This window comes from Vidua chalybeata, chromosome 16, assembly GCF_026979565.1.
Source record: "Vidua chalybeata isolate OUT-0048 chromosome 16, bVidCha1 merged haplotype, whole genome shotgun sequence".
In the NCBI taxonomy this organism is placed as follows: Eukaryota; Metazoa; Chordata; class Aves; order Passeriformes; family Viduidae; genus Vidua; species Vidua chalybeata.
Genome location: NC_071545.1, coordinates 13,906,910 through 13,931,508, shown reverse-complemented (window position 1 = coordinate 13,931,508; position 24,599 = coordinate 13,906,910). Strand labels below are relative to the sequence as shown.

The 24,599-nt window shown below is 47.7% G+C and overlaps 2 protein-coding genes across 6 annotated transcripts; one reads left to right on the top strand and one right to left on the bottom strand.

The window, feature by feature from the left end:
• Window positions 1-779: 779 nt before the first annotated feature.
• On the bottom strand, window positions 780-8,722 carry NT5M (5',3'-nucleotidase, mitochondrial). The gene is made up of 5 exons (XM_053957786.1): window positions 7,452-8,722; window positions 4,709-4,809; window positions 4,284-4,344; window positions 3,839-3,953; window positions 780-3,676 (listed from the first exon to the last, which is right to left on the bottom strand). The coding sequence occupies exons 1-5, from the start codon at window positions 7,713-7,715 to the stop codon at window positions 3,519-3,521; spliced, it is 699 nt and encodes a 232-aa protein (XP_053813761.1). The 5' UTR covers window positions 7,716-8,722; the 3' UTR covers window positions 780-3,518.
• A 1,328-nt stretch (window positions 8,723-10,050) lies between these two features.
• COPS3 (COP9 signalosome subunit 3) lies at window positions 10,051-23,706 on the top strand. Of its 5 annotated transcripts, XM_053957413.1 has the most exons (12): window positions 10,051-10,153; window positions 12,907-13,036; window positions 13,910-14,022; window positions 14,126-14,175; window positions 15,020-15,112; window positions 15,825-16,004; window positions 16,933-17,073; window positions 18,101-18,274; window positions 19,108-19,194; window positions 19,480-19,593; window positions 20,199-20,279; window positions 20,598-23,706. In XM_053957413.1, exons 1-12 carry the CDS (start codon window positions 10,099-10,101, stop codon window positions 20,649-20,651), a joined length of 1,272 nt encoding a protein of 423 aa, XP_053813388.1. In that variant the 5' UTR covers window positions 10,051-10,098; the 3' UTR covers window positions 20,652-23,706. The 5 variants fall into 5 exon arrangements, with proteins under 5 accessions (XP_053813388.1, XP_053813393.1, XP_053813389.1 ...); XM_053957418.1 differs by lacking the exon at window positions 15,825-16,004; XM_053957414.1 differs by lacking the exon at window positions 16,933-17,073.
• Window positions 23,707-24,599: the final 893 nt, after the last annotated feature.

The following is a 24,599-nucleotide window of genomic DNA, read 5'->3' as shown; positions in this document are numbered from 1 at the left end:
GGATGCAGTCCCTCCAACTTGCCCCATCTTCTACTGGAAACACGACCCTGGTCCCCATGCCACCATGCAGCAGCCCCAGCTCAGGGCAGAGCTGATGTCAAACCCTCTGCCTCCATCCCTGGGCTCTCCTCTGGGGAGCTGGGACCTCCAGTGCAGGGTGAGGGTAGTGGGGATGGAGGAGGAGCTGTGGCCCAATGTTTGCTGCCAGGAAGCCCCAAAAAGCTGCTGGAAGGGCAGAGAGATGCTTGTTGCCAAACCAGCCCTGGAACAGCTTCATGGGCCCCACAGCAGCACCCTGGGAAAGTGTACACCCAGTTCTGTTTGATCTGGCACCTGAATCACCTTGTCCCCATGCTGGCCAGGAGTCCCTTGGTGTCCCAGCTCCAGCAGGACTGCAGATGTGACCCTGGTAACCCCTTGTGTCCCATCCTGGAGCCACACCAGTACAAGGAGCACACAATCAGGTTCTGTCCGGTGATCCTGGTTTTCCCAGCCCTGCTGGGATGGTCCCACAGTCCTCCCTCCCTGGCTCTGGTCCCCTGTGTCCAGCTGGGCTGTGGCATTGTTCACATTGTTCATGACCAGGTCCTGGTCATGCACAGGGATTCTCATGGCACAGCCCCACAGCTGTCAGGGGAGTCCAGACACACCTCACAGGAGTGTGTGGATGTGGAGCAGCCAGCAGTGATGGATAAGGCATAAAATCCCAGGGAGAGGCAGCCCATGGCAGTCCCAGCCCCTTTTATAGCTTCTGCTCTGTGGCCCAACAGGACACACACTTCACAGCTTTATTTATTATAGAAGATCTTTAGGAAGATGAACTCTACCCCAAACCACCCCTTGGCTTTATTTCTGCCCACAGAGACTGTGTCTAACAAGGTGAGGGCACTGCCAGGGCAGCAGGGCTGGTTCCAGGTTTTCTGGACAAGGGGACATTCCCAAACCTGGAGGTGAAACACCCCCCATCTGCAAACCCCAAAGTGCAAACCCCAAACTCCATTTCTAGGCAGCTGGATGCCAAACAACCCAGTGTTTATTGCAGTGCTCCTCATTTGCCTCGGGTTTATGGATGTACATTCAAAAACAAAAGCTCTGTGTATCTCAGCTGGACACGGACAGGCTTGAACGACGAACGGCCGATCCGTCGGTGATGGAGTCACCTCCTGGTCCCGAGTGTGGGAGCAAACAGTGCAGCTACCAGCTCAGGATCTCTGTGCATAGAGCTGGAGCCTCAGGCATGAGAAACTCCAGCTCTGCTTTCAAGTATATTTGGTGTGGTGTATTTATCTCTGGCATCACATCTCACAGCGGGGAAAAGTCCTGCTGGCCCCAGAGAGCCACATCCCTTGGGTCTGCCCCAGCCTCGGGAGAAGATGACAGGTTTGGGCAGCTGCTGGAGAGATGTGCCAGCTCATTTTGGCTCAATAAGCAGGGAGAAGGCTCTGGGGAGCTCGGGCAGCTCATATTTACATGGTACCATTAGAAAAAAACCAGCTTGGACCCCATGAGGTCACCCTGGCTGCACAGAGGGGCCAACAGCTGGTGGAGCCAAGGGGTTCCTGATGTTCAGCAGCTGCCCATGGTGCTCCCACACTGTCCCAGTTCCCAGCCTGCAAACCCTCCAGCCAGCTCTTGGCAGGAGGCTGCACCTCAGGCAGCTGCACATCCTAAATAGACCCCTCCAAACCAACCCACTGCCCAGAGAAGCACACAGTGGTTTAAACAGGAAAGAAAAATAAAAAAAAAAAAAAAAAAAAAAAAAAAAAAAGAAAGAAAAAAAGATGCTTGTGGTATGTAAGTCCCACTGCCCTGGGCCAACCATGCTGACTTTGTAAACTCCCCCCATCCCAAAAAACAGGGCAAGCCCCAGGTGGACACAGGCCCCATCCCTGGCCCTGCAGCACCCAGGGAAGGCACAGGTTCCAAAGCACCAACTCCAGAACCCTCCAGGTCCTGGATACAGGAGGGGTCTGGCTGCCACTGCTGAATTACATTATTTGTTCCTCATGCAGCTTTAAGTTCATGTCCTTTCGTTGAGGGGGCCCACAGGAGAGCAGAGAGGCAAAGCAAAGGTGTGAGCAGGGTGCAGGGTGGCAAACCCTGGCCAAGCCCTGGCTGCCACCTCTGCCTGTGGGGTTACATGTCCAAGTGGGGAATTTTACTGCTGCAGCCAGCAAGTCCTTGGGCCAGGAGGGCAGTGGGATCCTGGACAGCGTGGGGACACACAGCAGTGGGGGCAAATGGCCTCTGTGGTGTCAGCAGTGACATACCCAGCTCATCCCTGGGGTGGCCCAGCACCAGCTCCCACTGGGGACAGCCGGGCTGTGGCTGCCCTGTGGCAGTGCCACAGGCAGGGAGGGTTTGCCAGGCTCTCCCAGCAGCTGGGATGTCTCTCTGAGGCCAGGAGCAGCAGCAGCAGCAGCTTTCTCCTGCCAGACAGGTCGTTGAAGTTCAAGGCAAGACTGCTGCGGGCTCGGAGAAGCAAAAATGACACAAACAAGGAAGGAAGAGGCTGTGGGCACAGCTATGCCAAAAACACCCCTCTTGGAGCTGCTCCTTGCTCTAAACCCTCCCCTTTTGGGGGCAAACTGCAGCTTCCCAGCAGCACTGGCTGCTCCCAGAGCTCAGCAGCCCCTGCACTGTCCCCTGGCAGAGGGGGCTGCTCCAGCTGAGTGTGCTGTGACTCCTTTGCACCAGCCAGGCACTGAACACCTCTCTGCAGGGGCCCAGAGCCCAGAGCCAGGGGAGTGGGCACCTCTCATGGGCTCCCGTGCTGGTTTTGGCCAGGGTAGAGTTAAATTTTTTCACAGCAGCTTGTATGGGGCTCTATTTTCTGTGAAGAAAATTAACTCTGCCCTGGCTGAAACCAGCACAGCTCCACAGCCTTTAACAGCAACATCCCCCAACATCTTCCCTTGCAGTATGTGAGAGCTGCAAACGGCATCCGTGGATGTGCTTGTGACAATTCTCCACCAGCACCTGGACAGCCCCTGCCTGCTCTCCCTGCCCTTCCAGCCACCCCTCTCCCCAGATCCAGGCACTGCCAGGGGGAAAGATCTCCTGAGGCAGCCCCTTGGGATGAAACCTTGCAAGGACTAAACAAAGCACACACATGATCCCTGACCATAACGTGGAGGAGAGGATGGAGAGCTGGTCTGTGCCATGCAGTGCACCAGGCGAGGGCAGTGACACGCTGAGGGTGACCTTGTCCATCAGGAACGCTGGGCTGGCCCTGTGGGGAGGTGCAGACGCAGCACAGAGACCCCAGGAGCCAGTGGGAAATGCCCCCCAGCCAGGCTGTCAGGTCCACAGGCACAATCCTGCTGTTGCTCCCTCGTGGCAGGGCTGGGCTGGGGTCTGTTTTTCAAGTCCAGGTGATTGTGGCGCTTCATCTCACTCTCCTCTTCCTCTCTGCAGCAAGGACAGCATCTGTCTGTGTGTCCATCCTGGCCTTCAGCAGGACTCCACAGGGACACAGGCAGGTGGCTGCAGGCCCAGGTGGCCGTGGGGGCTGGTGTTTAGGTGGCCTGGCCAGGTGGGAGGCGTTTGCTGTCCAGAATGGCCTTCCAGTCATCAGACCAGGAGTGCAGCCGGCGGCCGGGGGGCTTCAGCTGCAGGTGTTTGTTGTGGCAGGCAGTGAAGAGCACGTGCTCCCAGGTGGGGTTCTGCTCTGCCCCTGCAAGGGAAGGAGGGTCAGTGGTCTGGACAACTCCATTGAGACACTGAAGTTGATTTTACTCCAACATGAAGACGCCAAAGTTACAAAACCCAAACAGCACAGAAAGACCAATACCCAGCCCTGGCTGCCTCCAGTTGCTGCTCCACCCTCACCCCTTACCTGTGATATCAGGTCTGTCGTCTATAAGCAGATCAGCAGAAACCACTGTCTTATCTCGTGTCAAAACAATCTGCTCAAGAAATTCAGGGCCAAAGTGCTTCTCCACCCATGCATACTGGAAGGCAAGAGATGGCTGGTGAGCTCAGGGAAGGCTGATGGATGGGGCAGGGGGTGCTTGGTGGAGTGGAAGCAGCCCTGGCCCCCACACAGGGAGGATATCCCTCTTAATAAGTTCATTAGTAGGATGGATTTGGATGCTGCTGGAGTAAAAGTTCTTTGAAAGCCAAGCAGCTTTTGATGTCATGATGAAAGACTAAGACCAAGAGCATCAGTGCATGCAAATGGATGGAACAGGTAAATTTTACAGCCAGAGGGATGCAGGGGTCAGACACCTTTCACTGGGCAGCATGGATGGGACGGGGAGCTGAGATTTGGGCCTGCTCACCTTCTCATAAGGGCAGTACCGGTACTTCTTGATTGGGCTCGTGCAGATGAACACATCAGTGCTGCCACAAGGAGAAAAACAGGGGCAGAGTGTCATTCTGGGCCAGAAGAGGCAGCAGCCCAAAGCCAACCATCCACCACACACAGATCAAAGAGATTTAAGACATTAATCCCCCATCTCACAGAATCCCACAATCATATTCGCCTTTTCACAGCCTTTGCTGTGAGCAGAGACTGAAGGGAAGAGGCTGCACATGGCTGATGTTCTAGGTGACTGCTCCAGGAGTCAAAGCCCTCTCTCCCCTCCCTTCCCTGATGGCTGGGAGATATTTATTTTTAATGCTGTTGTTCTGCACTTCTGCCAAGAGGTGGATGTGAAGACACAGCTGCTCCTCTGTCCATCCCCACACGCAGGTTCATACTCACTCTGCCAAATTTGCCATTTGCTTCACAGCTTCCACAGCCCCAGGGAGTGGATCCAGCTCGATGAAGAAGTTCTTGGATTCCCAGATGCTGATGGCTTTCTCCTGTGAGGGGAAAGCAAGCAGTTACTGCACTTCTTGCAATTTTTCCTGTGTGTGCATCCTCCTCACCCTTTGCTGGGACAGAGGATGGGACAGGGAGAGCAGTGGGAGCACCAGCTCCAGTCCCTCCTGTCTCTGTGGGTGCTTCTGCTCCCCACCCACCAACCTGCACCCACCCCATACAATTCAGATTGGAGATGCTCTGGAACAAAAAAAACAAAACAGGCTTGGTTTTGCATCACACACAGAAGGAGCTGCACCTTTCTGTAAGGCCAAACACCAGAGATTATCCAGATCCAAACCAAACCCATCCAAAGGGATGGATCCACGTGGATCCAGCTGACATGGCCTGGTGGCCCTGCTCTACCATGATGCTGTTCAGGCACAGGTGCTGTCTGGCCTATTTGTCTCCTTGAGATCACTTAAAATAGCAGCCAGGCTGCTCTCCCAGGAGAAGGTACATTACAGGAGGAGCCACATGTCAGGATAAATGCAGATGCTCCTCCTCAGGGAAGCCTGGACAAGGTCTAGCAGGCAAATAGAGCATTTCCAGGCAAGGATTTGAAACACAACATCCAGGAGAGCAGCCTGGGCGCACTGCTATGGCACAGGGAGAACAGAGAGGAGACCACAGGGAGTAAAACCCTGGGGTGAGGGCAGAGTTCAGGGGCTGCCTGCAATGGGTCCAGCACAGCTCTAAGGAACAGCAGCCCCTGCACTGCCTCCAACAGGTTAACAGTTTGTCAGGTGCCAAGGAAAGCAATTATTTTGCACAAACACCGTGTCCTCGGGGAGGAGAGCTGGGAAGAAGCAGAAGCAGCCCAGCCCCAGTGTTGTGGTGCAGCAGAGGAGATGCAGATGCAGAAATGCCTCCAGGCTCCATGGCAAGAACAACCATCCCAAAAGTTTGCCACAGGGCCATGCAAACATTCAAACTCCAGTTGCTCTGCCTCAGACTGGGGAGCAGTGATGTTTTATTTTTAAGGTATTGTCTGTAGTTGCACAAGAGACACACCTGAGAAATGCAGCCTCATGCAGCAGAGCACTTCAAACTGCACTGAAGTGTTTTCTCACAGCAGCACTTCCACAGCTATCCCGCTTCCAATTATGTCAAAAAGCATTTTGCAATCAAGCTTGAGGAGGGAAGAACTAAGGAAAGGACCCACTCCACTCCCAGAGCCAGAAAAATTCCCTGTGGCACCATGACCAGCATGCTGCCCAGCAGATGGAAAAATCCCCCAGGCTGGGAATCCCACTACGTGCCAGGACAGTCCCTCAGCCCCATAAGGAGTTTCCCTGCCTGTCCAGGGCTCTCCATCCCTCCAGGTCTGTGCTCGGTGCATTGCTGAACTCTCTCCCTTTCAGAGCTGGGACCTGCAGCTCATTGGACTCTTTGGCTCCTATTTTCTGGTCCCTGAAGCAGGTCAGTGGTGCTCTCTGGTCAGAGACTGGAATGGCCCATGTGTCTGTAGCCACAGAGCAGCTCCTACTCACTTCAGCCCTGCCCTGAAACCATGGGGAAAACCAGGACTGCCCTGAGGTCAGACAGTGCAAGTTTTGCTACTTGTTCAGCCCAAGGTTTTGGTGGTTTTACATGATCACAGCAGACACAAGATGAGCTCACTTCGTTTAACACATCCAAAGTAGTTACGATCAAGAAAGAAAAAAATTGATATCGTGTGTTAACCCTGCCAAACAGGGGTTTGAGCAGCTGCTTTACTGCACAAATGATGTCCTGCTCTTCCCTCTCACCACTCCCAGCCAGGAAGGACACTTTATTCCTTCAGCTCATCAAGTTGTTTAGGACTTTGCCCGTGGGAGAGCCCTGGACCTTATTCCCACTCCTTTCCCTGGAACCATCATACTCCTAACAACAGGAACACTTTCATTTACCATAACACATTTCAGCAAGTGCAACTGCAATCCATGGATGAGACCACAGACATCCACTGGGATGGGGAACTTGCAGAGGCAGAAACCAACTCTTTACAGCAGTCAGCCTGTTGCTGAATGCTAAATTACAATGTTGAGAGAGCTTCTGCTTTTAAGCTTTAATTATTGAACTGAATATAATAATTTCTGGCACGGGAGGGCTTGGGTTGTTTTAATTTTAAGTAAGCCCTCAAATGAAGCATCAATTGCATGGTTTGTTCTGAACTGCTCTGCTGCATCCCACCCCTCACATTGCTCTTGAGGAGCTAAATAATCCATCTAGGAATGGTACCAATCCAAATCAGAGCGAGAAAAACCCAGCTATACAATCTGGGGTATTTCAAGACAGATGTTCTGAAATAACCCCTTTCCTTGCATCTGTCACTGTCCAGGCATGCAGAGAAAAAGCCCATCATACCAGCCTGGTCTAGTGGAAGATGTCCCTCCCCATGACAGCGGGTTGGAACGAGGTGGTCTTTGAGGTCCTTATCAACCCAACCCATTCTAGGATTCTAAGAAAGACACAGACGTGCACGAAAAAAAAAAAACCAGATTTCTGGGGGGAAACCCACTGCTGGAAGCCCTCCTGTGTTGCTGTGGGAGCTTTTTGGTGGCCCCCACAGCCTTTCCCAGCACTGCCCTCACGACCTGGGGGTCAGAGGGACCCTGAGGGGGACGAGCCCGCGCGCGGAGCCGGGGGAAGCACAACTCACACTCAGCTCGGGTCCCAGGCGCCCGTACTGCTCCGACACCCAGAAGCCTCTCCGGTCCTCCAGGGCAATGTAGGGCTTGTCGGGGTACCTGGCCCTGAATTTCTTCAGGAAGCCTCCCTCGAAGTCGGCCAGCACCCCGTCCATGTCCACCAGCACCCGCAGAGCCCTGCGGGACCCCGCCGCGGGGCCCAGCCCCCTGCCCAGCCCGGCCAAGGGGCCGCAGCGCCGGGGCCGCAGGTGCAGGAAGCTGCTCAGCAAAATCATCGTGGAGAGGGATTTGGGGAAAGGGGATGGGGGATTTGGGGAAAGGGGATGGGGGATTTGGGGAAAGGGGCTCAGGGGAGGGAATGGGAGGCTCAGGGAAGCAGGTTCAGGGCAGGGGATGGGAGTTCAGGGCGGGTCAAGGAAAGGGATGGGGGACTTGAATAAGGGGATGGGGTCTCAGAGTAGGGGGCTCGGGGAAGGGGATGGGGGCTTGGAGCAGGGAAAGGGAGCTCAAGGAAGGGGATGGGGGCTTGGGACAGGAGAAAGAGCCTTGGAGCAGGGGAAGGGGGCTCAGGGAAGGGGATAGAGGCTTGAGGAAGGGATTCGGGAGCTTGAGGATGGGGATGGGGCTCCGAGCAGGCGATGGGGCCTCCAAGAAGCAGATGGCGGGCTTGGGGCAGGGGATAGGGGGCTCGGAGCAGGGCTGGGGGGGCTCTCCAAGCAAAGGAGGAGGGGGGGTGCCTCTATTTCAAGCACGCACCGGGGCAGCGGGCAGCCCTGCCAAGCGCATCCCTTTGCAGCAGAGGGAAGGAGCGGCTGGGGGGTGCAAGGGGGAGCGGAGGGGCTGCCGGGGGGGATGCAAAAGCCCGTCCTGGCCCCCAGCGCGTCCTCCCCCTCCCCGCCCCATCCCTCCCCGGCAGCGAGCGCGGAGCGGCGGCGGCGGGAGGGCAGCGAGGGCAGCGGGGCCGGCGCGGAGCTCGCCCCGACCCGGCAGTGCAAAGCCCAGTTCCTCTTCCCGGTGCCTGCCGAGCCCGGAGCGCCGGCACCGCCTTAAAGCGGCACAAGCGCCCTGCGACAGCGCAGCGGCTCCGCCGCCCGCCCGCCTTAAGGCTGCCCCAGCCCCGCTGCCCTTCCCCTCCCTGCCTCAGTTTCCCTCGCTGCCGGTCTTTGGCGTACCCAGTCCCCCGCCCGCTCCCTCCCCATGCCCGCCCCTGCCTGCAGAGGCGGTGGGTACATTTGGGGACACGCGTAAAATGGTGATTTTCTGCACAAAGCGCACTCGTTTCTGACAGCTCTTGCGCCGTGTGACAGCTCTGCGCCCACGCGTGACAGGAACCTTTAAAAGCCAATCCCCGGACCCCAAAGAGGCACGCACTGCACCAAGAAAGGCTCGGTGTTCTGCCCAGACACCAAAGAGCTGTTCAAAAAACACTTCGGGGGTTAAAACTGATGAAAAAGAGGGAGTTCTGCAAGTGGTACTGACAGGATTAGGCAAACATGGGCTGGGAAATAAAAGTTTCTGCTCGACAGCAATAATAAGGTTCCAAAAGATTTAATTTTTCAAGTCCAGAATGTTTTCAAGTGGAATGTATTGTCCTTGTTTCACAGAGAGGGCAAATCTGCTGTTGGGATCGGGTGACCTGGGGAAGGTCACGCAGGGAAAGAAGGAAGGAAGGAAGGAAGAGCTGGCTGGACACGATGGTGATCTCAGCTGGGAGGGGAATGTGTGAACTTCAGGTCTGTGTTTTGCTTTCACTTGCACCGCAGGCGTTTTGCTTCCTGCAAGGAATGGGATTTCAACACAGCTGGGTGTTCCTGACTAAGCAGGGAGGGAATACATGGAAATTTACGGCTCCCCAGGGCAGTGGTCAGGGCACCGAGCCTGACAAGAGTTCAGGGAGCATTTGGAGCTCTCAGGCACAGGGTGGGATTTCGGGCTTGTCCTGTGCAGGGCCAGGAGCTGGACTGGATGATCCCTGTGGGTCCCTTCCAGCTCTGGATATTTTACGATTCTGTGATCTCCACTTCCACTATATTCATGGATCCTGAACACATTCCCTGCCTGCAACAGCTCCGGGACACGCTGCTGCAGCTCCCGAGGGACGGAAAACACAGATCCATGTGTTCATTCCCCGACACCAGAGCGAGCACTCCACGCCATCAGCCCGCCACCACCACAGCGAGGCCCCGTCAGGGGGGACAAAAGGGGTGAAACCTCTGCTGGTGCAGCGCCGCCATTCGGGTGGGCTTCACCTCCCGGCCCGCGGGCGGCGGGAGGGACCCGTGTCGGGGAGGGCGCGGTGTCGCTGTGCGCCCCGCGGCGCAGGGGGGGTCCCTTATCACACGGGGCCGCTGTCGCGACAGGCCTCGTGTCGCCGAGTGCTGACGGGACATGACGTCACCACCGCTCCCCCCCCTCCTCCTCCTCCGGCGCTGCTGAGTCACGGCCCCTCCCGCGCGCCTGACGCGGGCCCGGCGGTTGCCATGGCGACCGCGCTTCTCGCGAGAGGCGGCGGAAGCGGCGCGCGGGCGGCGGGCGGCGCGCGGCCCCCGCCGCGGCCCCTCATTGGCGGGCGGCGGGCGGCGGCTCCCCGGCGCGCGCCGCTCCCCCCGCCCCGCCCCGCCCCTCAGCGCGCGCGCGGCCGCGGCGCGAGCCGCCAAGATGGCGTCGGCCCTGGAGCAGTTCGTCAACAGCGTCCGGCAGCTCTCGGCCCAGGGTGAGGGGGACGGGGCCGGCCGGGGGCACCGGGAGGACGGGGCGGGCCCGCGGGGCCGAGGGAGGACGGCGGAGACCCGAGGAGCTCGTCAGACCGCGCGGGTGGCGGCGCGGCGGGCCGGGGCCTGCCCGCTCGCACGGCGCTGCCTCAGGCGCGGGTCCGGGCTGCTGCACCCCCGGGGCGGCGGGGGCCGTGCCGGGGTTAGTTCGGGACAGCCCCGAAAGGATGCTGGCGGTGTGGCAGGGCACGAGGGGCCGGCGGTGCTCTCACGGAGCTCTCCCAGGGGGTGGTTTCGGTAGCGGAGCCCGCACCGGTGATCCTGCCAAAATCTGAGCCTTTAAAACAGGGGGAGGAGCGAGCATCGCTTGGGCTTTAAATGGGATCGTGCGGCCCAGCCTGTCACCTCCGTATTGAGCGGGCAGGTTGTGATAAGTGTGGTTTAAAATATATTTCTGAATTGTCTAAGTGTCCGTGCTCTACGTTTGCAAGCAGAGCATGGACAGAGAGTGCCGCCCCACCACGGAACTGTGTGACAGATCTGAGACTTCCCACGTGTCCACAAAGGGTTTTAATAATCACAGTTGGAATTCCTCAGTGTTACTGCCAAACTCCTAATTTTACTCTGTGTGGGCGCAGCGTTTCCTGGTTCTTGAACTTCCCCTGTGTGTTGATGCTCTGTGAAATGTGTTCTGACTCGTCTCTGCCTAGGATGTTTCCTCCCAGAAGCTGATCAAAAATTGATGTTTCCCACCATGGCCCCAGGTTTTATCTCTTGCAGTTCTTGGGTTGAGCTCCAGCTTTCTCCTACTCCGCTTTCACATAATAAATACAAAGTATTTCTGCTTTAGAGACAATTTATTCCTGCAGGGTGTGGGTACAAACCGAGATGGAAGATGGATCTTTGTACTCCTGCAGTTGAGCTGGAGAACTTTCTGTCACAGAGTTTTGGGGATGCAGAAGGCTCAAGGGGAGACTGGTTGGCTTTATGGAAGTTCCCCAATTAGGGGTGAGCCAGGGAGATGTTCCCTGTGAGAAAGTCCCTCCCAGCACAGTAAGGGCATGGACTTGTTGGAGCAAGTCCAGATGAGGCCACCGAGATGATTGGAGGGATGGAGCTTTGAGGAAAGGCTGTGAGAATCTGGATTGTTCAGCCTGGAAAAAAGAGAAGCCTCTGGGGTGGCCTAATTGTGGCCTTCCAGGATCTGGAGGGAGCAACAGGAAAGATGAGGAGAGACTTATTTATTAGGGCTTGGAGGGATAGGAAAGGGGGAATGGCTTCATAATAATCAGAGAGTAGGGTTAGATTGAATATTAGGAAAGAATTCTTCCCTGTGAGGGTGGGCAGGCCCTGGCACAGAATTGCCAGAGAAGCTGTGGCAGCCCCTGGATCCCTGGAAGTGTCCAAGGCCAGCTTGGACAGAGCTTGCAGCAACCTGGGACAGTGGGAGGTGTCCCTGCCATGGCAGAGGATGGAATGAGATGATCTTTGAAGTTCCTTCCAACCCAGACCCTTCTGGGATTCTGTGAAAGTAAATCCAGAGCCAGCAGCTGGACATGAGAGCACTCAGGAGCAATGTGTGTGTACTTGGGCTGGTTCCTGGCTGGCATTTGGCCACCTGGGAAGGGACATTTAGCTGGGCCTGGTACTGGAATTTCTGCTTAGATGTAAATTGTTCGTACATGTGTGTGGGTAGAGAGATAGATCACAGAATCCCAGAATGGTTTGGGTTGGAAGAAACCTTAAGGGCCATCTCTTTCCAACCCTTGCCATGGACAGGGGCACACTCCACTAGACCAGTTTGCTCAGAGTCTGTTTGGGGTTTATTTTGTTTTGTTTTGTAGAAGGGGTGGATTTCTGGAATAGGGAGGACACCAGAATGAGGGTTTTGCAGTGCCTGAGCACCATGATCAAAGCACAGAGAGTTTTACAAGCCCCATTCCTTCCCATGCTTGTGCCTTTTCTTAATTCCATATGGAGGAGAATGGTTCCCCATATGGAGGCGAGTTTCTGGGCTCTGGTCTCCCATTTGGAATTTTGATCCCTCTGTCACTTCAAAATGAACATTTCATTGCTAGAATTTCCCTGCTTTTCCATTCTCAAAGAAAAGACCACTACACTGAGGGTAGTGTAAATCTCTCTGAATGGAGGAACTATTCCTCATTTTATGGAGACTTGTTAAGGGTGAGAGAACCTCTGTTTTTTCTCTCTAATCTGCAAGGATTGAACATTGAAACAATACTCTGTTTCAGAAGGACGTAGTTTTAATTCATTCAGTTAATTGCTGGAGAGGAAGAGTTTGAAAGCAGCTCATGGGAATGGATCTGCTTTCTTTTATAGGGGTTTTGGGGCTTGCCATACCTTCCTCATTCAAAGTAGTCACTTTTCATGCTGTGTGTATAGCACACAGCATATAGAATAACATTGTAGTTTTAATTGTACGAAGTAAATTTAAGGACAGGTTTTTAAATACTTTTGTTGTAGGTATTTAATTGTAACTTTAATGTCTACTTCAAAAAAATGCTTATGAGCAGACCTGAAAGTTGGGTAGTGCTTGAGGACCAGCAAGGAACAAGCTCTGGTATTTGTTTTATATTAAAAAAAATGTGGTGGGCAGAAAATTAATGCCTGTTTTATTAAAGAAAATTAAAACTTGGGGTGATACTATTATTTCCTGCTGTTACATGAGGGGAGATGTGGGAATGGGTAAATGTACTCTAATTAGGCTTTGACAACAATGCTTTTTATTTTTCAGGGCAAATGACCCAGCTTTGTGAACTGATCAATAAAAGTGGAGAGCTGCTAGCAAAAAATCTTTCCCATCTGGATACAGTGCTTGGTGCCCTGGATGTGCAGGAACACTCACTAGGTGTTCTTGCTGTCTTGTAAGTGTTGCTTGCTTTTAAGTAAATACTAGAACTTCAGGCAATGAGCTGAACTGTCAGTCAAGCAAAGCTTTTTGTTCTGGCACTGGCACAAGTTGCCTGGAGAAGCTGTGGCTGCCCCATCCCTGGGAGTGTCCAAGGCCAGCTTGGACAGAGCTTGGAGCAACCTGGGATAGTGGAAGGTGTCCCTGCCCATGACAAGGATTGGAACTGGATGGAATCTGTGGTCCCTTCCAACCCAAACCATTCTGGGATTCCATGATAAGTGTTTTTCTATATGTGTTCAGAAAAAAATACATAGAAGGAGCTTTTAAAACTTTTATTTTCAGGGCATATTTTCACTGAACTGTAAGCATGGAGCAAGATGTTTTATTCCAGTCAGAAACAGGCTTTTATCATGGGTCTTGGGCATTTTTCTGTAGACAGCACTGAGACTCCTGCTGCTGTCTGGAGTTTAAGATAAAATTGAGTTGCCTTGGGGATGCTGAACTAAGGTGAAGATATTTAGTTCCAACTGGCTGTATCTGACGTCAAGTGAACTATCTGCATGTTTCACTGCTATTTTAAAATTCTCTTTTAAGGGAAAGATCAGAATTCTAGCACTTGTTCTACTACTCTTTCAAAACAAAATGCTGATAATACTGAAAATTATCTTTGCCATTGTAGTTTGCACTAAATTGATAATTATGTTTTGCATTAAAAGGTGTTTTCAGATGTTGTTGTGCAGCTACTGGGGAAATCCTATGCCATGTCTCATAAGCACTTAGGATTTGTTTGCAAGAACCTACATGCAGAGACTTAGCAACGAAAATTAATCTTTTGTTACGAACCTCCAAGCAATAAATGCTAAACTGTTTGTTTCTTTTTTTTCAGGTTTGTGAAGTTTTCTATGCCCAGCATCCCTGACTTCGAAACGTTATTCTCACAGGTGCAGCTTTTTATCAGCACTTGCAATGGAGAACACATTAGATATGCAACAGACACTTGTAAGTTAAGCCTCATTTCAGGCTTGATATATTTTTGGATAGTTTGTTAATACTGATTTTTTTCACTGAGGTGTTTCTTTTGTTTGTTTTTTACTGTGTCTAGTTGCTGGCCTGTGCCACCAGTTAACAAATGCCCTTGTGGAGAGAAAACAGGTGAGCAAGAACCATCTAGTACAAATGGGTTACTCCATACCCAAGGCTTAAAGGGGGTGTTACCAGCCTCTTACTCCATAAAGATTTGCCACTAACTTCACATCAAGTGTTTTTATACAGCTCTTTAATTGTTAAGTTTACTGAAAGGTAATGAACCAAAATCAAACCTCTAAGATTTCTCTAAGGAAAACCTAAGGAAGATAATTTTTGGGGGAGAAAAGTCACCTAAAAACATGTTCTCCCACACGAAATAGGAGATCTCTAGTACCAAGAATGTTCTTCAGACAATGCATGAGTAGAGGAGGGAGCTGCAAGGGTTATTAGCACTGCTGAGTCAGTGATTTTAGTTTCAGTGTTACTCTCACTGGTGTTACATAATGTTCTTAATGAAATGCCTTAAAATATGCAGGAAACTTGATTAACAAATACTTGACCAGTGGTTTTGTTGCTAAAATCCTGACTTTTCCAGGCCACTTTGGTGAAGTCTAGCCTGAGACCAGATTGATCTCTACTTCTAAGTGGAGTGAAGTGAGAACCTTGTCTTTAGTATTTGTTGGGAGTTTGGATGGACTCAAGGAAGGTTTTTTATTGATACAGATTACTATTTCCTGGTTAGATTGGCTTTGTGGAGCAGAACTGAGGACTTTATCAGGAGAAATTGGATAGCCAAGGTTAATTTTATTTTCCAAGAGACTGCAATATCCTGCAAAAAGGGAACCTCAAGTTAACTATTACTTAATGGAACCTGTCAATTAGTGTTATTTTTCATTTGTAAGTGTCAACATAAGATCCAATGTGCTGCCATCTATGAGAAATTATCTGAAAGAGATGTAATTTCTGACAGCCCCTGCGAGGAATTAGCATTCTCAGACAAGCCATAGACAAGATGCAGATGAACACAAACCAGCTGACCTCAATACACGCAGATCTCTGCCAGGTAAGGGGATCACAAGGGCTTTTTGTGAGAATAAAAGCTTATAAAATACCTATAAAACTTCAAGGAAATGTATGTTCACACATAGCAGTGTAAGAATGGATTTTCAACTGGATCTTTGTTATGTTTGGTTTTTTACCAGTATTAAATAATATGATGTAATGAAATAAAATCCAAATCTGATACACAGATTAATTATTAATTTTAAATGTTCAGTGCATGTCCTCAGATCTTTGATTTTGTTGATGACTTCAGAAAGTCCTCTCTGGTCTGAAAGTCACACTGAACTTACCTTGGGTGGTATCAGTGTAATATCCAGCTACTGTCTGCTCAAGTCTGACAAAAGACATGTTTGTCTTGGTGTCTTTGGCCTGGATTTGTATTTCTGTCTCATTCTTGGCTCCTGGGATTTAGGGTTGGACAGGAATGTTCAGAGCAATATTTAGTGCTGCCAGCACAGTAGTCTGGCAGTCCTGGAGTTTCAAACAGCTTTGTCAGAGTTTAATTTCTTTAGGAGTCAGATAATTTTATAACAGTTCATATCTGTGTTAAAGATTTTCAACTTGTGTTATTCCACTACTGACATGCTCTGTTTTTTCATTCGTGGGAGAGTGATATTTATGCAGTAGTACTAACTAATTTAGTTTCAATTCCTTCTCATGGAAACTTGAATGGAAATGGCTAATTTATGAAAACTTGATTTATTTTCTTGTAGCTCTGTTTGTTAGCAAAATGCTTTAAACCTGCCCTCCCGTATCTAGATGTGGACATGATGGATATTTGTAAAGAGAATGGGGCATATGATGCGAAGCACTTTTTATGTTACTACTACTATGGTGGGATGATATACACTGGGCTAAAGAACTTTGAAAGAGCACTCTACTTTTATGAACAGGTAACTTGAAATGAAACCATAAGTCTGAAGTGTGATGTCTGGAAAGGCAGAAGCAGATGTGTAATAGTGCTGAGAAAGCACAGCACCTTTGAACTGGCACAAGCAGGCTGTCTTTCCTTTAAGAAAGTCTCTCACAGCCTTGTTGCACCATAAAGCTGTGCAGCTCAAAGAGTGATGTTAAATTTATCTCAATATAAATATTTTTCAGCTGCCTGCTTGAAACTGCAGCACAGAAACAGGTCATGGGCTGACACACGGTTGCATGTCCTTTAAAAATTGTCCTTAAAAAATAAGGCTTTTGCTACTTTTATGAGAGGACTTATATTTCTTCAATGCTGTTATATTATTTGCTGGTTTTGCTTTATCTGGGCAGGAAATAAAAATAGTAAAATTAGGAAAATCTTGTGTATGAGGGGAATGCTGTGAAACGTGCAAAACAAATTGGTGCAGCATTTTTCTTTTTTGTAAATGAAGGTCAGCTCTTGAGTAGTTCCAGTATCATAGTGAACTAAAATCCTTTTTCCCTATTCTGCAGACCTCTGACAATGTAATAGCTTTATAAAACCTCTTTGAAGGTCTGTGTAAATCCAGGTTCACGGGTAGCTACAGGTGATTTCTGGTACAACTTTAGCTATATTCCAAAGAAGGAAGTTTTGATTCTATCTGAGCAGATCTATTTTAAGACAGGCACCACTGTAATGTGATATGTTTTGAGTAGCTTGTATAAAACTTCCTTTCTTTCGTGAATATCTGGATAATTAATTTTGACAGAAGTTAGTTAAGCTTCAGCACTCAAAGGAGAATTTCATATGTCACTGTATCCTTTCTACATGCAGCTTGAAATTGAGTTTTTTATTCATGCAGTAACTACCAGGATCTACCAATAAGCAGACTAAATTTCTGTTCCACTTCTTTCTCTTTTGCTTAGGCAATAACTACTCCAGCCATGGCAGTCAGTCATATTATGTTGGAATCATATAAAAAGTATATCCTAGTTTCTTTGATACTGCTTGGTAAAGTTCAGCAGCTACCAAAATACACTTCCCAGATAGTTGGTAGATTCATTAAGGTAAGTATTGCAAATGCATCTAAATAAAAGATCAACAAATCTGAATTTGTAAATGTGTAACAGTGGAAAGTGTCCCTGTCCGTGGCAGGGGTTTGGAGTAAGATGAACTTGAAGGTTCCTTCAACCCAAACCATTCTATGATTGTATTATGTTAATCAGGTTTTTAAAATCCTGATACAGGTTTTTAAAATCTGGGAAAACTTCAGTGTTGAATAGTACTAATCAGTATTCTTTTCACTGATACTGCACATTCCTTTATAGCTTTTTATGTTAAAATTTTAAAAATACTCAGATTTCAATTGACTTTCAAGCTGCAGTGTCATTATGAAAAGATTTGACCTGTAACTTCATCTGATTGAAGCACAAAATGCTAAACAGTTTATTCCCAAATCCCAGCTTTTTAAAGAATAAAAGCTTCTGAAAAAAACTGTGAGTTTGGAGTCTGTAAGCATTCAGATTAAGAGGTGTAGGGTGGGAGACAAAACTGCTCCTGAGAGAGTTCTGATCCTAAGTAACACACTTCTAAAGTTAGTTCTTATTTAACACCGAGTTTGTTGGTTTGTGACCAAAATTCTAGAGAGTTCCAAAATTCTTCTAACTTCAGAGACTAATAAAAAAGCTGATAACATTTTAAGGTAGTTTAGGTGAACTGGTTTCACCCTCTGAGTCTCTGCTGTTGATGCTGTGACCTGAAGTGGTCAAGGATGGATGTCTTAGGGCAATACTTACCTCAGCTGGTCAGCTGAGAGAGTTTTTTCACACTGCTGTAATTAAAACTGTCACATAGAGGTCCTGGAATGATGTTTAATAAATGTTGCACTGCAGTAATACAGATTTTAGTGTGTGAGGGTCTGTCATTGCCATAAAGCCATGTATAGACACCCTGTCTTTTTTATGAGAAATGCCCAAGCTACTTAAATTTTCTTCAATGCCTGCATGGCTTCTAATGTCGGAGCACTGAATAGGTTTTGTGAGGCTGGGTGAACACTGTGTTCTTCAAGAAGGGTTCTCATTTTTCTAATTGCAGCCTCTTAGCAATGCTTACCATGAATTAGCACAAGTTTATTCAACCAATAAACCCTCGGAGCTTCGAAATCTGGTGAACAAACACAGTGAAACTTTCACAAGAGATAACAATATGGGGCTGGTTAAGCAATGCTTGTCATCTCTTTACAAAAAGAATATTCAGAGGCTAACCAAGGTAAGAGAAACAGTGAACAGTTTTCCTTTGTGAGTGTGTATTTCTGAAATATATTCAATTTAGAGCTAAATGATAACATAGTAATATGGCAGAGAAATTACTTAAACTGAGATTTGTGTCTGAAACAAAGGAGACCAGAATGCTCTGTATAGGAAAACAAATCAGTTGGCTGCTTATGCATTATTTAAAAGGTGATTCAGTCTGTCTGTCAGAGGTGGTTGCCTGTGGTGTTTTCATAGATAATCAAAAAAGTGAGCGCTGCAACACAGTGACCTTCATCCCTATTCAAAAAATAAGAAAACTGAACTTTACAGGCCACTTCATTAGAAAGGAGCGAGCGAATAGGAGAGATTTTGGAAATGTCTGAAATAAAAGGAAAAACAGAAGCACTGAAGTGATTTGCCCCTTCAGCTGAGAGATCAGATTAATCCTGAAAGGCGATTGGGGAAAGCAGGTTTTTTTGCAAGCTCAAATAATATTTGTTGCAGTAGAAAAAATCTCATAAGGAGCTTTGTAGATGCATCTCTTGAAGGAAATTCAAGGGGTGGAGTGTCACTTTTTTTTGTGTAAAAAGGTGAGAGAAAGAGGTTGGACATGGTCAGGACTGTCTGGTGTAGAATGAAATTGCAGGAATGAGTAATGACTCCCTATGTGCTCAGTGTAACAAATTAATGTCTGAAGGAAGAACTGACTCACTCTCACTCTTCAATAACTCTGTGTTCCACTTGTTCCTTCCCATCAGACTTCCACAGTCAGGTTACATAGGCCATGAAGCATCAACAAGAAAATCCTTAACATCCAGTTTTAACACTTCAAAACTTTCTAAATTTCAGACGTTTTTAACATTGTCATTACAAGACATGGCAAGTCGAGTGCAGCTGTCGGGGCCCCAAGAAGCAGAAAAATACGTCCTCCACATGGTAAGACCTCTGGCTTGGGGAAGCTATCCCAAAATCAGTGTTTGGGTTGGCAGTGCACAGTCTGAGCAGCTCTTCTTCAGGGTGGAGGAAATGCTGCCAGTCTGCTGTGGTGTTGAGACTGTTCTCAAAAAATCTAAAAAGATTGTAAGATAAGGCATGAATAGTGGTTTTGGGAAGCTGTGGGAAATAAAAGCAACCAAGCAATTCCACAAAGACTCTGTGTTTTGTAGTTACCTGAAATTCTGTTCTTGGTGATAACTTCTATTAAACCCTCTGTCATTTCAGATAGAAGATGGTGAAATCTTTGCAAGTATTAATCAGAAAGATGGTATGGTCTGTTTCCATGATAATCCTGAAAAATATAACAATCCAGCTATGCTTCATAACATTGATCAGGAGGTAAATCTTTTACTGCTTTTGGAATTCTTACCAAAGAACCTTAGACTGTAATCAGAGAGGTGCTGGCAGAAGCACCTGTAACTACTAGTCTTGTAACTACTGGCAGAAGCCAGTAACTTAGATATAGAGAGTGAGGACTTAAATCACTATATTACTATTTCACAGTATTTTCATGGGTTTTAGATTAATACTCTCTCTCAGTGTGTTCCCTGTTTTGTCCTGTACAGCTTGAGCTGTTTCAGGATACTGACTGCTTGCTGTTGGTGATGGGAAGATCCTTGAACGGATTAGAAAGATTGTTTTTAGAGTTTAAAACTTGAAGGATCACTTCCATTGGCTCTCAATAACCTGCCTGTAGGTTAAGGTGGTTGAGCCTCAGGGGACTGCCTATCAGTGACCTTAAAAAGGGCTATTAGGAAGACATGGATCAAATGAAGGGAATAAAAAATGGTCTGACACTTTTGTTTGGGAGGTGAGGGATGAGAACATTTTGATGTGGAACTAGTGGTGGCAAAAGTTATTTGTTCTACATGGCACAGCTGTGAAATGTGTTGAAGATCAGGTACAAGCTGGACAAAGTAATCAATTTCATACATATTTTTAAGATGCTGAAATGTATAGAGCTTGATGAACGACTGAAAGCCATGGATCAAGAGATCACTGTGAACCCTCAGTTTGTGCAGAAGGTAATGGATTTAATGTCTTGTCAGAGTATGCAAGAGATTCATTCAGTGCAGTGAGTATGTTGTACTGAATGTCAGTATTTACAGTGTTGTTATTATACATTATTAATAATATGTGCATAAACATCATGGCACATCATAAAGATAATTTATTAATTTTGAAGGTGCTTTTCTCTAATTAATCCTGCAGTGATTTCAACCAGAAAATTAAGTGCATGTTATTTCATAGGCACTTTATTTTCCTCCCTGTTCACTTCAAAGAACTGTCATTCTCAAGCCTGCAGACCTGTTTCTGAACAGAACTGACTCTCTCCCTTTCAGAGTATGGGCTCTCAAGAAGATGACTCAGGGACCAAACCATCCAGTTATTCTTGAAATTAATGTTGCTCACCACTCCACTTTCAAGTAAAAGCTTATGAAAGAATCACGCCTGGAACAGGGCATTGAGGAGTTCCACAAAGAGAGCAGAGAGAACTGAGCTTTGCTTTTCACCTGGACATTAAGAAAATAAAAGAACACCCTCTCAGTACTGTATAATATCAGAAGTATTCTCTGCAAAGAAAAAGGAAATCTCAAAAGAAACTTGAAAGTCTGTTGTGGATTTATTTATCTTCAGATTAACATTGTTAATGCATTAAATAATCTACCTTTTGTTTTAAAGGGTTTGAATGTTGCCGTGTTTCTGTAGCAGTCCTTCTCTTCTGCAAAAGAAAGTGTTATTCAGGGAAGAATACAAACTAGTGTTGGTTCACTTACAAGATAATTATTGGTTCATTATTCTGTATTTAAAGTTGGCTCAAAGTGCAGATTTATCATGTGTGGTGGGGGCAGAGGGGTGGAGTTCAAGCAAATCATAATGTAGGGAATTTGCATATGCCCAATGTAGCTGGTGCTGTCTGTTAAATGAGGAAATAAGAACTGTTCTTCCCAAAAGGATGAGGATATCAATGTGTCCTTGTAAGGAAGTTTGCTACAAAGTAAGAATCATATATGGAAAACATACGTGACAGCTGTTTATGATTTTAAGTTTCTGTTGCAAAATATCTGCTAATATTATTTGCTCTTAGATGAAACTTATTAGACCTAAACAAAAGGATATTTGGAAAACATTGGTGTACTGGAGGATTCTAGATAGGAAGTTGTTTACATTGAAAGAAATTTAAATGTTTGTTCCTGTGCAACTGGCATGAAGGTATTCAACAGGCTGATAGTTTCTTTGGTGGAAACCAGTATTTCTGCATGGAACATGAATAGATTTCTATACAGCTCTCAAAATGCAGGATTTTATTCAGATATAATGTGTTGGAATGGTACCTGGTTTTTAATTTCCTATTTTAAACTTCAAACTTTGTTATTGGATTCTTTGAAGTGCTTCACCCCTTAAATCACCAGGCTGTTTAATTTTCTGTCATTCTCGTGTATCTGAAGATTCTCACTGTTTAAACACCTTCCTGTCAGGCAGAAATAAACCTGTCATCAAGTCAGAAAACAAGAAGCTCAACAGCCACTGCTTCCTACTGAAACACCTGACCAGGAGCTGCTTGCTCCTGCTGCCCTGCCAGCTTTTTTCCAGGTGGGAGCTGAGCATTCCTGGCTCTTGCTGTGTGAAGTTTCTATGTATTGAGGTCACCTGAGGTTGAAAATATTCCATTTGTGCTTCCAGTGTTGATAGAGAAGCGTTGGGGTTTTCACTTAAAAGCGGTGTCACAAGTCTAGCAGAGCCTCTGTGGCAGCAGGGTGCTGCCTTCTGGTGAAGAGAGGTGTCCCAGGTTGTGGTTGGTGGTGTGGAGGATGTTTTTTAAAAGTATAAAATAGCAGTTTAGTAGTGAACACAGTGGAGGTCCATAGTGTGAGTAGCTCATCACTTCCTGCCTGAGAGAATTCCATTGGGACAACTTCTATATCTGATCTTTAAGCAAAATCTTGGGGTTTTCCATAACTCACAAGTCTTGTAACTAGAAGAGATCTATGATTTTGAAGGTTTTTAGCCTCATTAATCCTGCAGTGATTTTAATGCTGAACGTACACCATTTCCCCCTCTGGTCCCATGGAAGTGTTAAATGAGTAATTAGTGATGCTGTGGCTTGAGCCCAAAACAGGGTGGTTGTTACAACCACATGAGGCACTCACAGAAGGGACTGCAAACAACTGACCCCAAATCCCACCCATCCAGAAATGTGCCTGGCTCAACTCTCCTTGCCAGTGGCTCCCTTGCCAGGGGAGAATGTATTCAGGATGCTGTCATGGAGTCAGAAAAAAAACAGGAATGTCCATTTTTACACTCCTAGTTCCTATTAGTGAGCATGGATTTACCTGCTGAGATCTGCAGGATGGTTTTCCAGCTGTGGAATTAGAAGCAAGCTAATCCATGCAGCTGGTGAATAGCTCTAGATTTTTCTCTTTTCTTGCCCAAAGTAGATAAAGCAAATCCATGCTCACATCAAAAGGATGGCAAAAATAGCTGTGTAATAGTTTAAAGTGATATATTCCATTATCTATCTGATTTTTAAGAGGGCAAATGCTTTTAAAGTTAGAGAACTGCTGAGGTTCCTTTTCTGTCTGTGCTGTTAATGTCTGAATTCTGTTAGAAATTCAAAGTCAGGTCCCACCTGTAGAATCAGTAGATAAAGCATTCACCAGAAGTGCTCCAGGGAAAGGCTTTTAAGTCCTAGTTTGATAAACAGACATGGTCTGGCATCTGCATGTCTTGAGATAGCGCTGAAATTAAGTCAGAATTTTAATGAAGCAGCTCCTTCCAAGTCTTGGAACTAATTGCCTGGGCTGTGGTCAGCTGAGAGGCTTCGAGAACACTTGGGCTTTCTGGTTTTAATTTGTATTTACTGCAGGAAAGGACTTTTGCTGAAATCTAGGAACACTGTGTGCTGTGCTGCTCCCAGCTTGGACTCTCAGAGGTCCCATGGCTGTTCCTTCCCACCCTGCATGGTCACAAGATGTGTCCAGGGAATACTGAGTGCATGCTTTGATATCTGACTCTGATTTGGATGCATTTTAATTAGCAAAGACACAAAATGCGCTTCTGAAGGCAGCATTAGATGTGCAGCTGCAGTTCATAGCCACAGGAGGGGTCTCTAGGCCAGTCACGCTGAGATTTTGAAATGTTTCTAAGAAGGAATGGTTGGAAGCTGTGTCCAACCAACCCCCACTCCTGGTTTTGTGCCACTGAGGAGCCCCAGGGCGTGACCTCTGCGGAGCCATGGTGTAACTGCAGCTGCCTCCTCCTCCACAGCTCCCCTGTGTGTGCCACAGCACAGGCACAGCCCCGTGTTTGTGTTGTCACAGGCCATCTGTACAACCTAGGAAATGTTCTCCGCCTGGCCACGCTGGCCCGGGAGCTTAGTCCTGAGAAATTGTTTAAATGTACTATTGGAAAATAAAGATAACAAACGAGTGGTTCTTAGTTTGTCTTAAATGAGATTGTAGGTTTTTTCTATTTGGGGTTTCCTTAGTTTTTTTGGGGGGATCTCTTTGTTCTGGTTGCTTTTCAGGAGGTGATTTTGGCTGACTGACGAGGCTGCTGGTTGCCTGCTGTGTGTGGCAGTGCCCTCTGCTCCACAGGTGCTCAAACCCTGCTGGTGACTTCTCAGAGCTCTGCTGAGCAATTCCAACTAGAAATAATCTTTAGTGTCCTTCTTGAGAAGTGCTGCTGCAGGTCCTTGTCTGAGATGAGCTTTGGGATTTTGGATGGAACGCTTTTCCTCTGAGCAAGTGAAGATGTCCCTGCCCACAGCAGGGGCTTGGAATGGGATGGTCCATGAGGTCCTTTCAACCCAAACCATTCTGGGATTTGTGTCTGAGCTCTTTGTTTCTGTAATAATCCATCTTGCTGACCGCCTGGCTATTGTTTTAATCAGAGATGTAATTATTAGTCCATGTGTGGCTGTGCTTGGATCCAGAGGTGTGTCCTGTAGTGGTATCAGCAATAGCTGCTCTTTCTTGGGATTAAAGTACAAGTTTTACTCAGCTGAATAATCTATGCTGTTATCTACTTGAAAATTTACTATTTTTGTTCAGATTCAGGTATTTAAAGCTCTTAAAGTGGCAACTCCAAGGGGCAGGGAGGAATCTGGTACTTTATTATTTTGAAGGCTAATAGTTCACATGGAATTTGGTTTAGCTTTCCGTCATAGATTCTTAGAGGCAAATAATCTTTTAATACTTAAATGTGATACCCTGAAGAGAAACAGGAGTTGTTTAATGGAAATGAAGAACCTGAACAGGTTTAACTTGGGCGTTTGCTCCCCTGCCCTTCCCGGGCTGTACCTGTGCAAACACTTCCACAGAGCCGCTTTATAAATCGGGAAA

What these genes read in the sequence shown, in the direction of transcription:
- NT5M (XM_053957786.1), bottom strand. Translation starts at nt 7,715, where the DNA reads ATGATTTTGCTGAGCAGCTTCCTGCACCTGCGGCCCCGGCGCTGCGGC. An exon ending in GGTACTGCCCTTATGAGAAG is followed by an intron (nt 3,954 to 4,283) that starts GTGAGCAGGCCC and finishes CTTGCCTTCCAG; the next exon opens with TATGCATGGGTGGAGAAGCA. An exon ending in CGACAGACCTGATATCACAG is followed by an intron (nt 3,677 to 3,838) that starts GTAAGGGGTGAG and finishes CTTCCCTTGCAG; the next exon opens with GGGCAGAGCAGAACCCCACC.
- COPS3 (XM_053957413.1), top strand. Translation starts at nt 10,099, where the DNA reads ATGGCGTCGGCCCTGGAGCAGTTCGTCAACAGCGTCCGGCAGCTCTCG. An exon ending in TAGTTGGTAGATTCATTAAG is followed by an intron (nt 17,074 to 18,100) that starts GTAAGTATTGCA and finishes TTCTAATTGCAG; the next exon opens with CCTCTTAGCAATGCTTACCA. An exon ending in AAAAATACGTCCTCCACATG is followed by an intron (nt 19,195 to 19,479) that starts GTAAGACCTCTG and finishes CTGTCATTTCAG; the next exon opens with ATAGAAGATGGTGAAATCTT.